The sequence below is a fragment of the Camelus dromedarius genome, chromosome 17 (genome assembly GCF_036321535.1).
Source record: "Camelus dromedarius isolate mCamDro1 chromosome 17, mCamDro1.pat, whole genome shotgun sequence".
Classification (NCBI taxonomy): domain Eukaryota; kingdom Metazoa; phylum Chordata; class Mammalia; order Artiodactyla; family Camelidae; genus Camelus; species Camelus dromedarius.
Genome location: NC_087452.1, coordinates 3,372,664 through 3,385,873, shown reverse-complemented (window position 1 = coordinate 3,385,873; position 13,210 = coordinate 3,372,664). Strand labels below are relative to the sequence as shown.

At 54.1% G+C, this 13,210-nt stretch overlaps 1 protein-coding gene across 1 annotated transcript in view; it reads right to left on the bottom strand.

Annotated features, from left to right (window-relative positions):
- Positions 1-13,210, bottom strand: part of FGD5 (FYVE, RhoGEF and PH domain containing 5) — a 104,301-nt gene that overhangs the window by 26,086 nt on the left and 65,005 nt on the right. The window contains exons 6-10 of the mRNA XM_031470965.2: positions 4,069-4,229; positions 3,640-3,796; positions 2,953-3,040; positions 1,239-1,289; positions 617-675 (exon numbers count right to left, since the gene is read on the bottom strand). Of these exons, the coding sequence (XP_031326825.2) occupies positions 617-675; positions 1,239-1,289; positions 2,953-3,040; positions 3,640-3,796; positions 4,069-4,229 (516 nt within the window). The remainder of the gene's footprint in view (positions 1-616; positions 676-1,238; positions 1,290-2,952; positions 3,041-3,639; positions 3,797-4,068; positions 4,230-13,210) is intronic.

The window sequence follows — 13,210 nt, the reverse complement described above, 5'->3', positions numbered from 1 at the left end:
GACACGAGTAACCGTGGAAACCACTGGAACAGAGATAGGATGTGTGACAAAGCTGGCCATCCTGGACAGAAACCCAATAATATCTGATTGGTGTCTCCCGAAAGCAGAGACAATAATATCTGACAGGTGCTCCCTGTCAGAACTGTGTGTGTGCTTAGAGCTCCCGTGTTCCCCTGGATGAACAGCTCTCAAACTTTTGTGGGCAAAACATCACCTGGGGTGCTCGTAAAAAATGCCTGTCTCTGGATCCCAACCCCAGAAGTGCCACTGGGAAGATCGAAGGCCTGCCTAGGAATCTATAGTTCAAAGAACATTCCAGGTGCGGATGCAGATGGCCTCAGACCACAGTTGGGGCATCAGAACCGTGTCTGTGCAAGTTTGCAGCCTCTCTCATCACTCAAATGATGACCTGGAGACCCAGAGAGGGACACACAGGACCTGGGGTCATACAGCAAGTGTCAGGGCCAGAACCCAAGGCTCTCTGCAAGATCCCACGAGACAAATGGTTGCCTGCACTGCCCCCTCCCCAAGAAGTGGGGTCTCACAAGGCAGCCCTGGGCAGAGTGCGGGGCTCCTGGACCCGCACCTGAGGGAAGGTGCCCAGGGCCGGACTTACCCCTTGCTCCATGCTGTCATTGGCGCGGTCTGTGACTTTGGAGACGAGGGTCAGCGCACCTGCAGAGAGAAGCAGAGCAGAGCACAGGGCCTTCTGGGGAGAGCCGGTCTCACTGCCCCATTCTCACCTCTTCCCTGTCGGCTGCCCCTCCCCCGATGTCCCCGCTGCAGTCACAGGGCCTTGTATATGGGAAGCACCAAGCCTTCCCATGCTGGGTCAGGTCACATGCCCAGTCCCAGCTCAGCCATTGCTGCCTAAGTGACCTCGACGTGACAGGACCGCTCTGTGCCTCAGCTCCCCTGGCTTTACATGGAATGTTAAAATAGGGACAGCCCTGGCAGGTCACATGCAGGGACAGCTACGCAGAACCAGGAGGAAACCGGGAGTCTGGGGTGAGTGCTTCAGAGCTGGCCCCACCTCCTATCACCAAATTCTGGTCGCCCCTTCTCCTCCCCTGACTGGATGTCAGCCCTTCCCGGGGAGTCTCTGTGGCTGGGGTGAAGAGGGGTCATCTCAGAAGCCTGCACCCCCAGCTGGTGGGGAGGGGGCCGTGCCGGGCGCCTGGGACCTGGGTAGAGTCTGGAGTCGGGGAAGAGGGGCTCTGAGGTCACGTTGGACTCACCCTGCGTGTTATCGTACTCGGCCGAGTCCGGGCACAGGTTGTTTAAATAGTCTGTGGAGTGAGCAAGAGCAGGAGTCAGTGTGTCCTGGGGAGGCCAGCCCCTCCTGTCCACAGCAGGAGCCTTCTCTCCAGAGATGGAAGGAAAGTCCCAGAAGAACAGGGTGTCCCCACCCCTCCTGTTTGCCCCATCACAGCAACACATGAGCACACCAAGCCCCTGGGATCACCACAGCATCGTGGCCACCGCTGCCAGTCATTCAGTCATTCAACAAACATTGACAGAGCGCCTGCTGTGTGCCTGGGACTGCGATGCACCTTTGGGATACAGATGCGGAGATGAAACCTGCCTCCAAGAGGCACGCAGTCTGCTGCAGGAGGCACGTCACCACCGACCTGGTAGAGCGTGATGTTAGACCTTCCATACGTGCACACCACAGGGCTCTACACGGGCTGGCCTCGCTCCCGCTGCCCCTCCACATCACCCTTCACCGGGCAGTGTTGGCATTCTCACTTGTTCTTGAACATGCAGAGCTCGCTCCTACCCCAGGGCCTTTGCACTCACTACCCCTCTACCTGGTGCTTTCTTCTTCCAGCTCTTCATACCGCTCACGCCCTCACTTCACTGAGATCTCTGTTCAACGGCACCTCCTCGGAGAGGTCTTCCCTGAGGGCTGTGTCTACTAAAGCAGCCAGGTTCTCCTCTAAGTCCTTAATCTGCTTTATTTTTCTTTAGAGCTCTTATCACGGACATACTACACTTTCATTTCCTTATTTGTTTGAGCAAAAGCTCCGCAGCATCACAGACTTTGACTGCTTGCTTCACTTCTACCGCTCCAGCACCTAGCCCAGGGCCCAGCAAACGGGAGAGGCCTAATGAGCACCTGCTGAATTAACGTTGAATGATTAACGGGCGGATCAGTTCTCCGCCCCCGGCCTGAACGTCTGTTCTCACAGCCTGACCGCTCCCAGGAGTTACGTGCATGCCTTTAAGTGCGGGTGCTGTCTCTGCACCAAAGCATCAGCTCCTAGGCCAGGGGTCTCTGCCCACTCGGGAGGCAGATGCTCAGGACAGAGGTAAGGGTGTCCTGGCAGGTGGAGGGAGCAGAGGGGATGACATTCCCATGGGAGAGTTCATGGAGAAAGAAGAAAAGAGGACCTGGGACTGAGCCCCGAGAAACACTGACATTTATGGGCCCGCGGAGAGGAGAGGTGGCCAGTAGAGGCGGAGAGGGAGCTGTCAGAGAGGTCGGAGGGAGGCAGGGAGAGAGGAGACCACAGAAGCGCCAAGAGGAAAGGGCTTTGAGAAGCAGGAAGTGGTCAGTGGCAAAGCCACAGAGAGGGCCAGCAGGTCGGAGGGGGCAAACGTCCACTGACTCAGGAGTGCTCCGGGGATAACAACGGCTTTGGGGGAATGAGACCCACTGAGACGGGGGGACACGCAGAACCAGGGAAGCTGTGAGTTCCTGTGCGTTAGGGTGGGAGAGGCTGAAGGGAGACACAGGAGGTGGCCACTGGGCAGGTTTCCACGTGGCAGCAGGGGGTCCGAGGCCCAGCCAGAGGGAAGGTGCTGGCCAGGCAGGCGGCCGCCTCCCCGGCCCCTCCCGTCTCAGTGGGAGGAGGCGTGACGGCACAGCTCGCCGGTCCGCCCCATCCCCCGGCAGGAGCCCTCCTCCCCGCACCACCTCGGTGTGCCTCGACCCCGTGCGCAGCCCACCTGTGAGGAGGACCTGGTACTGGAACAGGCGCCGAACCACCCTCAGCATCTGGTGCTTCACATTCTGGCCGCCTCCCTGCTGACTCCGCTGCTCCCAAGGGACGAGCAGAACAGAACTCCATGAGACCCAGCCACAGGGCTCCGGCGCCCCCCACACTGTCCCATCAGCACCTCCTCCAGGCTGAGCACCTCCCCGTCTCCAAAGCCAGGCCCCCTCTCCAGGTTAGCACCGCCCGCCCGCACGTGACAGGTCATTCCTTCGGGCTCGCAGACTGTGCTACACTCAGCAGCACGTCTCTCCCAGCCCCCACTTTGCATCTAGTGTCAGTGACAGAAGAAAGTCCTTGATCTGGCTGCCCAATAACTGGATCCACAGTTGGTGGCCCTCTGTTGGCCACTCCCATGGCTGGGGCCCCAGCTTGTTTTGTGCTTCTCTAGGAGAATGACCACTAAAACCCTCCTCATGGCTGAGGCCACGCCTGGGGCTCACCAAGTTGTCACCGATGGCCCAAAGGGGGATTTTCTAGGTTCTTCCCCCTGCTGGGTCACCCCCACCCTCCAAGGGCGGCCCCTCTGGCCCCAGCCTCAGGCCTACTAAGAAGCCCCACTGATCTGCATTCAGCACCCCCGCACTGACCCACACCCCTGCATCCTTAGAGTGGGTTTGTGGAGGACCAAGGGACCCACCTCAAACTCCTGGACAGCAGCTGCCAGGCGGGGGGACTGCAGGCAGCTCTCGCCGAGCAGACTCAGGTACCTGTCGAACTGCAGGATGTGAGCGGCGTGGTGCTCAAACCCCTGCTCCCGGGCCAGGAAGACGTCAGCCACCTTCTGCTGGCCCTCCCTGCAGCCAAGGGGGAGGCGGGGACAGGACAGTGAGAACCAGCCTGTGACCACCCCATGTTAGACAGTGGGGGCTGGCACTGCATCCCCAGTGGGGGTCCCAGGCCGAACCTCCCACAGTTGTTTTACTTTGGGCCGACGACCCAGCACTCTGGTGTCTTGGCTTCCCCATCAGCCAAATGGAGGAGACACGTGGGGGTAGGGTTCTGACACCTCTCTCCAATTCCCCAGAGCAGCGAGGAGGCGGGTGGAGGGGGTCCAGGGGCCGCTCACCAGTGCACCAGCCTCTCCTCCAGCTCCTCCAGGATCCCCTGGTGAAGGTCGCAGATGGCTGGGAGTTCACTCAGGCCACGTCTCAGCTCCTCCCTGGCCAACGTGTCCTTGCCCTCTTGGTCCATCTCATCCAAGGTCCTCAAGACAGCTCTGTGGAAATCCTGAAACCCCGAAAGACCAGTTACACACGGGTCGATAGGACTGAGCACAGGTCCCCCTTCCTGGCAGCTCCCCCGCGGCTTTGGAGGCCTGGCCTCCATACAGACCAGGACACGGGGCCTCACAGCAGTGTCTCAGACCCTGTGAAACAAGGGTGACAGCACGCTCCTGCTGATCACAGGTACCCGATGGCCAGAGCCCCCACGCAGCTCCTGGCACGGAGCAGGGTTTAAAGCATGGTCATTTCTCCCCTTCCTTGTGGGAACTTGGCTGCACACTTTTTTGCCAGATGGCTAAGGGGTTGGGTAGCCCCTTCCCGGAAGGAGCATAAAGCTCTTGCTTTACTAGTGTCCGTCTTTGAGGAGGTTCACGGGCCGCCCTGCTTCACAGCACAGTCTACAGAAATCATAGGCACCCGCTCCCGAGTGAAAATGGTGAGGACGGCGACCGGAAAAACACTCGCGTGTAGTGCCAAGAAATGAGGGGGGTACAAAGCTGTGCCCCCACCCGAACACAGCTGTGTAAAAAGTGAACAAAGAAAAGCTAAAAGGAAATGGAATAAAATGTGAACAGTGCAGTGTCAGGGGCGTGGAATTAGGACTGACTTTTTTCTTTCTTGCCTCTGTTTTCTAAAATTTCTGCATGATTCAGTGCTTTAAAAATTAAAGTAAATTTAATAAGTATTAAAATTATGAAGAGTGTTAAGACTTCTTTCTCACAACAGAAGTACCTGATCTTCAAATACACCTGCAGGAGGCCCAATCTTAAATACATGGGATCCTGAAACCACCCTGAACAGTGAGCAGTGCACATCAGGGGAGCTCCGCATCAGAAGTCACGGGCCAGCCGTGGCCTGGCCCACATCCAGGAGGCCAAGGCCCCTTGACAACACTCAGGAAGGGTGATCTCTGCCTTGTTCAGCCGCCTCCCTGACGGGGAGCTCACTGCGGGGCAAGACAGCTAATCCCACTGCTGAACAGGTTTCACTGTTAGAGACTTAAGAGTTTTCACTCTCTTAACACACACATCTGAACAGGGAGTGAGCCTGAGAGGCAGGGAGGTGGGACAGGGGCAGAAGGCGGGGAAGGAGGAAAGGGAAAGGAAGAAAACATGAGAAAGCAGAGGGAGGGCACTGATGGAGGGAGGGAGACAGAACGGGAGGGGCAGAGGCTGACGGAGACCTCAGGGCACTGCCCCCAGCGCATCTGCAAAGAGGCCACTGTGCTCCAGACGGCTCAGCAGATGCGGAGGTTACGAAGGTCTCCACTTCCTGAACACCTCATCATGTCCCAAGCCGACCTCCTGCCACCCACTGCGGCCTGCTCTGCCGGGAACCGCGGGGGGACACGGGGAGGGCGGCCACCCTGCCTGCAGTCCCGGGGCGGAGGATGAGCTAGTTCCTGCCCGAGGCCGGCCCTCCCCGCCCCATCACTAAGGTCAGCCTGGGGGGCTGAGTCTTGAACTCGTAAGTGGGTTCTCTTTGCAGAAAGCACGTGTGTCCTTAAGTGGAGGCCACAGGCTTGAGCCGGAATCAGAAACCGAATCCCACTGCACCTGCGCTACCAGAGCCTTTCCTGAAAGCATGTCTCGGAGGGCGGAGAGAGTGTGGACGACAGCGAGAGGGCAGCTGGGTGGGGGTGGCCGGCCCACTGCGGGGGGTGGTGCTTTACTCTTATTTCTGCCCACAGCTGGCTCTGGACACGGGTCATTCTGAACCTGGAGCAGAGGTTTCCCTGCTGGCCCGGGGGTCTCTCCTGACCCTCCCACTCTTTCCCGGTGAGTCGCGGTGTTTATCAGGACGCAGCCTCCAGCCCCGCAGGTCTTCTCAGCCCTGGCATCCCAGAGAAAGAGAGAAAACGTGCTGATGAGGCCGGTAACGCCTCCTGCTGGGCAGCGGTTGAGAGAGGACTTTCTGCACACTCCCTCTCCGGTCCGTGCCAGGTTCCAGCCCAGCTACCCCAGAAGGGATCCCAGGCAAGCTGTCAATCTATCTGTGCCTCAGTTTCCTCACCTGTAAAATGGGGATACCAGTACCACCAGGTACACATAGCACAAGGCTCCTGAGAGGCTCATCCTAATGGTTAAAACTGCTTTGTAAACTGTGAAGCGCTACCCCATGGCAGTAATGGTTCTGTTTTAGACATGACATCCTCAGAGCAGAGCCACTGCTTGCCTGTGGCCTCCCATGTTTTTGAAGTCCTGAAGAGTATGTGACACAGAAGAATTTTATAACGCTTGCTGATTGATGGACTGCAGGACCCTTATTTGACAGAAAAGGAGAGTGAGTCACGGGGGAGCCAAGACCTGAATCGGGTCACCCTGATGCCCAGATCCGAGCACAAGGGAGTGGGTGGACGGGGAGGGGGGAGAGGACAAGCAAAGACAAAGCTGATGGCTGCATGTGTATCACACTCCAGGGAGCTTAGATATTAACTGCTTTGCAAGCTGCTTTCTCACCTGTAATTAATTCTCACTAAATTGACTCAGTCCCAATGGGCAGGAAGGCCATCACCAGCATAACTCACTCCATCAACTGGAGCATAATTGGAATCACCACAAACATCCGCTCTGCAGACTCGTGCATCGGCGGGAAGAGCCGAGTGCCCGCCACTCCATCCATCACTCCCTGGAAGGTTTCTGCTGTCCCAGTAGTCCTGGCCTGTCATCGCCCCTGGGGGCCTGGCAGCCACCGCAGAGAGAGCAGGGAGGTAGAAGATACACAGCCTTCATCCTCTCAATTTTGAGTGCCTGCTCTGCCCCAAGCCCTGAGGGGAAGGTGGGGGCAGGAGAGATGCAGTCCTGCCCTCAGAGAGTCTGCAGTCTAGGGGCAAAGTAGTGAGCAAAACGATGTCAACACAGGGGAGTGGGTGTTGGGACGGGGAAAAGCACGGGGACCAGGGGAAGGAGGCCTGGCTTAGCTCCAGGGAGGCAACACCCACACTGAGACAAGAGGGGGAGTGCTCCAGGTGAGGGGACAGCATGTGCAAAGGCCCTGAGGTGGAGGACGGCCTGAGTTGGGTGTGGTTTGGGTGCTGGAGGTATGGGTAAGAGTGGGCATGTGTGTGCACGTTGCACAGAGGACTGGAACATGATAATGCAGGAAGGTCAGACAGGGGTCCCATCCCACAGGGCCCTGCAGGCTTTTTAAGGGACTTGGGTTTCATCCTGGGGTGATGAGGAACCAGTGAAGGATGCTAAGCTGGGGAGCAAAGTGACCAGGAATCTGTCTTAAGAAGTTTGCTTTCTTGGGAAAATAAACTGGCAGTGGCCGGATTGGGAGCAGGACCAGTGAGAAGGCCGTTCCAGTCGTCCAGGAGAACAGGGGAGAGGCCAGGACCTACGGTCCCATGAGGGGAGAGAGTGCATGGATCAGAGACAGAGAGACTAAGTAATTTGCCCAAGGCCACCAAGACGGCGGGATCTGAGCCCAAGGGGGCCCGACTCCAGAGCCCCAGCTCGCCCCACTGCTCCACACCAATTCCTCCTCTTATGACTGGCCAGATGGCAGAGCGACTTGCCCAGGTCAAGGAGCGAGACTGGAACCCAGATCTCCAGAATCCTGGCCAAAGCTCTGCCCAACCTCAGAGACCATGGGGCAGCCTGGCGGAGAAGCCCGAGGTGAGGACAGCCTCTGCCTGTGGATCCCAGAGTCTCCCGGGAACTCTCAGGGTTCCCAGGACCCCGCTCCAGGCTGGCCTGCAGTGGAAGCAGGGTCCTCACATTCAGGGGCCTGGTCTCCTGGCCACTTGCCCCTTCTCCAAACCCACCACTGTGTTCTCTGGGTGACACAGCATCTCCACTCTCTGGGCTGAACTGTTGGTGGGTGGCCAGGATGTCCTGCTCCTTGCAAGCGGTCAAACCACGGATGCCACTGCTGGAAGGCAAGTGGCTCACCAGAATCCCACGCGGCCAAGTGCACACTGTCAGCCATGACCCACTTACGTCACCAACATGCCCCTGTCCCGGAGGCATGACGTCACTTGGCCTGGCCGGTAACGGGAAGGTACTTTGGAACCCTGAAAATAATTCTCTGTGGGGCATGCGAAGATTTCTTAAACTGTATACAAAGATTACTAACCACAGAGGGAGAAAAATGGACTCCATGTTAAAAGATGAATACGGAAAAAGAGAATTTGGTTGTTCAGTGTACAATCCCGGTTAGTTTTGTATAAAATTGAAATTGTTTTAAAATAAAAGGTTAAAAATAATTTTACAAGTGATTAAGATGAGAAAGAATAAAATGCTTAGGAGTAAATTTAACAAAGGAAGCACAGAACCTGTGCTCTGAGAACAACAAAACATCATTGAAAGAAACTGAAGACCTAAGCAAACAGAACGGTGTCCCACGTTCACGACTTCATATAACATTGTTAAGAGGTCAGCACTCCCCAAATTGAGAGGCAGATTCATATCAACCCTTATCAAAATCCCAGCTGCCTTTTTTACAGAAATTGACAAGCTGATCCTAAAATGCGTATGGAGACACAAAGGGCCCAGAAGAGCCAAACAACCTTAGAGACAAACAAAGTTGGAAGACTCACGCTTGCCGATTTCAAACCTTGCTGCGAGGCTACAGGAATCAAGACTGCGTGGTAATGGCCTAAGAACAGAAGGCCACTTAGATTAATGGAATAAAGTTGAGAATCCAGAAATATTTGTGGTCAAGTGATTTTCGGCAAAGGGCGCTAAGAAAATTCAATGGGAAAATAACCCTTTGAACAAACGGTGCTGCTAATTGGATATCTGCAGAAGGACGAACATGGACTCCTTCTTTAGGTCATATACAAAAATTAACTCAAATTCAAAGACTTAAAAGTAAGAGCTAAAACAGTAAAACTCTTTCTAAAAAACGGGAGTAAATCTTTGTGATTCGGGGCTAGGCAAAGCTTTCTTAGCTATGACACCAAAAGCACAAGCAATGAAAGGAAAAATATAGATAAATTAGACTTTATCAAAATGTAAAACTTTCTTCCTTCAAAGGATATTCTTAAGAGAGCGAAAAGAAAACCTACGGAATGGGGAAAAATACTTGCAAATCACGTATCTGTTAAGGGACTTGTACACAGAATTACAATAAAAAGACAACCCATTAAAAAATGAGCGAAGGACTTGAAAAGACATTTCTCCAAAGAATATAAACAAATAACCAAGAAGCACACGGAAGGATGCCTAACATCCTGATTAGTCACTAGGGAAATACGAAACAAAGCCCCAGCGAGATAGCACTTCACACCCCCCAGCATGGCTAGAATTAAAAAGACATGAAACAGCCAGCACGGCAAGGAAGTGGAGAAACTGGAACCCTCGTGCTGCGGTGGTGGGGATGGAAAATGGTACAGCCACAGCGGAAAACAGTCTGGCAGCTTCCCAAAAGGTTAAAAAGTTACCATATGATCCAGTGATTGCACTCCTAGATATACACCCAAGAGAAGGGAGAACCTATGTCCACTCGAGAACTTGTACATGCATGTTCACAGCAGCGTTTTCAGTCAAACGCCCATCAGCTGATGAATGGATAAACAAAGACGTGGTCCACCCGCTCGGTGAAATTTCCCTTAGCCGTGAACAGGAGTGAGGCAACAGCACAGGCTATGACACGGATGGACCTTGAAAGCGCGAGGCTGGATGGCAGAGCCAGTGTCAAAAGACCAACAACTGTCTGACCCTGTTCACAGGAGGTGTGCACGGTGCAGAGACAGACCTGGACCGGGGGGCGCCGAGGGCTGGGGGGGACGGAGCAAAGGTGTAGGGCCTCTCTGGGGTGACGAGAACGTGCTAAAATCGAGTGTGGTGATGACTGCAGTGCTCTGAACATACTAAAAACAGTTGAATTTTATACTTTAAACAGATAAATTGTATGGTATGAGATTTATCTCAATTAAGCTGTTAAAAAATTGAATAGGGAAGCCACAAATTGGGAGACCATAATATACATATCTGAAAATGGACTTGTGTCCAGAATATTTAAATAACTCCAACAAATCAGTGAGAAAAAAGACAGACAACCCAATTGAAAAAATAACCCTAAGACATTTTTCAAATGAGAATTTCCAGTGCGGGGGTACAGCTCAGTGGTAGAGTGTGTGCTTAGTGTGCATGAGGTCCTGGGTTCCATCCTCAGGTTCTCCATTAAAAAGTTTTAAAAAATATGTTTTTAAAAATGAGGATTTTCAAATGGCTAATAAACAGGAAAGACACTTAATTTCATTAATCCTCAGGGAAATGCAACTTAAAACTGCAGGAGAAGCCACACACAACCAGCAGAAGGGCCACGAGCCAAACGACTGACAGTACCATCTGCGGGCAGGCGTGCGGAGGCGTCAGCCCCACTCGTCGCCAATGAGGGCGCCTATCGCTGCCACCCTTGTGTAAACCTACTTGGTAGTTTCTAGTAAAGCTAAATCGATGCTTACCCCATGACCCAGCAATTCCACTCCTAGATGAACACTGAGGAGAAATGAGTGCCCATCTCCCCTAGAAAACACGCGTAACATTCACAGCAGATTTACAACAGCCCAAAGGGAAACAGCCCAAATGACCTTTAACAGGCGGACAGACACACCACCGGTGGTATAGCCATACAGACGAACACTAGTCGACATAGAAAGGGGATGAGTCTCACACATCAAGCTGAGCAAAGAAGCCAGAGACAAAAGAACACATAATTCATGATTCCATGCATATGAGGTTCAGGGACAGGCTAAACCAATCGAATGTGATGGAAAGTAAAGTAGTGGCAACCGCCGGGGGTGGAGGTGACAATGACCAGGGAGGGGCATGGGGCATCTTCTGGGCAATGGAAATGTTCTATCTGGATGGTGGTGGCAAGTGTACACACATGGACATATTAAAAATTTGAGCCCCACCCTTAAGATTTGTGATTTAACTTAAACTGTATGTAAGTTACAAAACATTTTCTAAAAAGCAAAATAGTTCTCTGAGGTCCCTGAGGGGAGTGAGGACATGCAAGTGCCCCCTACTGTTTTCACGCTCCTCCAAGCCCTTCGTGGCCCCTGCTGCCCTCACAGCCAAGTTAACCTCCTTGGCCAGGCACTGAGGGCTAGTCCCTCCCACCTCTGCCCCAATGCCCATTTCTTTACACCAGCGGTTCTCCGAGCTGCGTGTTCAATGGGATCACCTGCTCAACTGATTCAAACCCAGCCTGCTGGGCCCCGCCCCCAGTGTCTGCTCAGTAGTTCGGGTGTGGGGCTGGATAATTTTCATTTCTTCCAAGTTCCCAGATGTCCCTGCTGCTGCTGGTCCCAGGAACACACTTTGGGAACTGCTGCTTTGTAAGAACCCTCTTTTCCAGCCTGTGTCTTTGTTCTGTGCCTCCAGCATCTGATCTATACCTTGTTCATCTTTCAAAGCTGCTTTGAACGCCACCTCCACCATGAGACCTTCCTGGGTTACTTCAGCAGTCAGTCTAAGGGACTCTCAAGTGTCCTACGGCCTCCAGAGACCTGGGTCACAGCCTGAAGGGCGCCACCCTGATCCCAGAATGTCTCTGAAGTCTCAAACTATGGCTTAAAAATTAATGCATATTTTACATTATTCTCCGGAATATATCCATGCCCAATTTAATTTACTTAAAATTACATATCTAGAGCAAAGCAGAGGCTCTTAAAAAACGTGCTGTGTTTCTCCAGTGGCCTTGAGTATTCCCCGGCACCTGCTGCGCACGTGGGGCGGGGTCACCTGCATCCCGGCCTGAAAGGCAATGGCTTTACAGAAGTTTGCACTGTCAGGCTACTCACCTCCTCCAGTTAAGCAGAGAGCTGACCGCGGCTCACTCATTTTTGTTTCACCCTCAGACTGGCCCGTCTTTGCTCACAACTGCGCTGATGGCTGCTTGCTACTTTCCCACTAAGTTCACAGTGTCAGGTGCAAATTAGAATCACCTGGGAGCTTTTCAACTCCTGATCACCAGGCTGCACTCCAGACCAATGAAACACGTATCTCTGAGGGTGGGAGCTGAGCCTCTATTTTTTTTAAAGCTCGCAGGGACCCATGCACAGCCAGGGCTGCGGACCAGTATTCTAGAGGTTGCTGGCTTCCAGGGGACAGGAATCACAGGCCGTCTGTGCTGGAAGACCTTACAGGATGGCCCATTTGTGGGTGTCAAATGTTCCTGTCCATCAGTATTGCTGGAGGGCTCCTTAAAACACAGATGGCCAGGCCCCACCCCCAGGGTTTCTGACCTAGCAGATCTGGGCGGGACCCAGGAATACGCACGCCCACAGCCCCAGGTGATGCTGCAGGCTGGGGACCACACCGATGTGGGTGCGCTTCCCTCACTGTGCTCCCTGGGGACCCAGCTGGGGACCCGGCTTACGGGCAGTGGAGGCAGAGCCAGCTCTGGCCTCCACCCGCCTTTGGACAAAAGCACCTCCACTTTCATCCGCTGTTCACACTGGGGTGCTGAGGAAAATTCCACTTGAAAACAAGCTCCCACCAGCCATCTCAGGGTGAGGGATGAAGGAGAAAGAGCCTTTTCAAGGTTATACAGCAAGTTTTTTTCCTGGACTGAACGAAAATATAGAGGGAAGGGCCACACGCCTGGGGTGGACACTTTCTCTGCTGAGATACCCCCAACAGCTGCTGCCTTCCCGACCTGGGGAGCTCACCCCGTTCCCCCTCACCCCAAGCAATTCTGAGGAAAAAGGGCATGTCTTCTCACACTCAAATAAAATCTGCTACTCTCTGATCCTCCCGAAGATCAGCGTGCTCACTCTGCCCTGGAGCAGCCCAGCCAAGACTTAGAGGCAGAAGTAGCCGCATTCCCCCCGCCCCAAGGGCAGGGGCTGCAAAGACAAGTAAGAGACAGTCACACTCCCTGCCCCTGCGAAACACATCCTCCTGGCACCACATTCCCCAGCAGGAGGCCGAGTGAGGGCTTGGTCTGGCCCCCAGCATCATCCACCCCCAGCAAACCCCAGACCAACCTTCCCTACAACTCCTGCACTGCGTCTGCCCTGCTGGA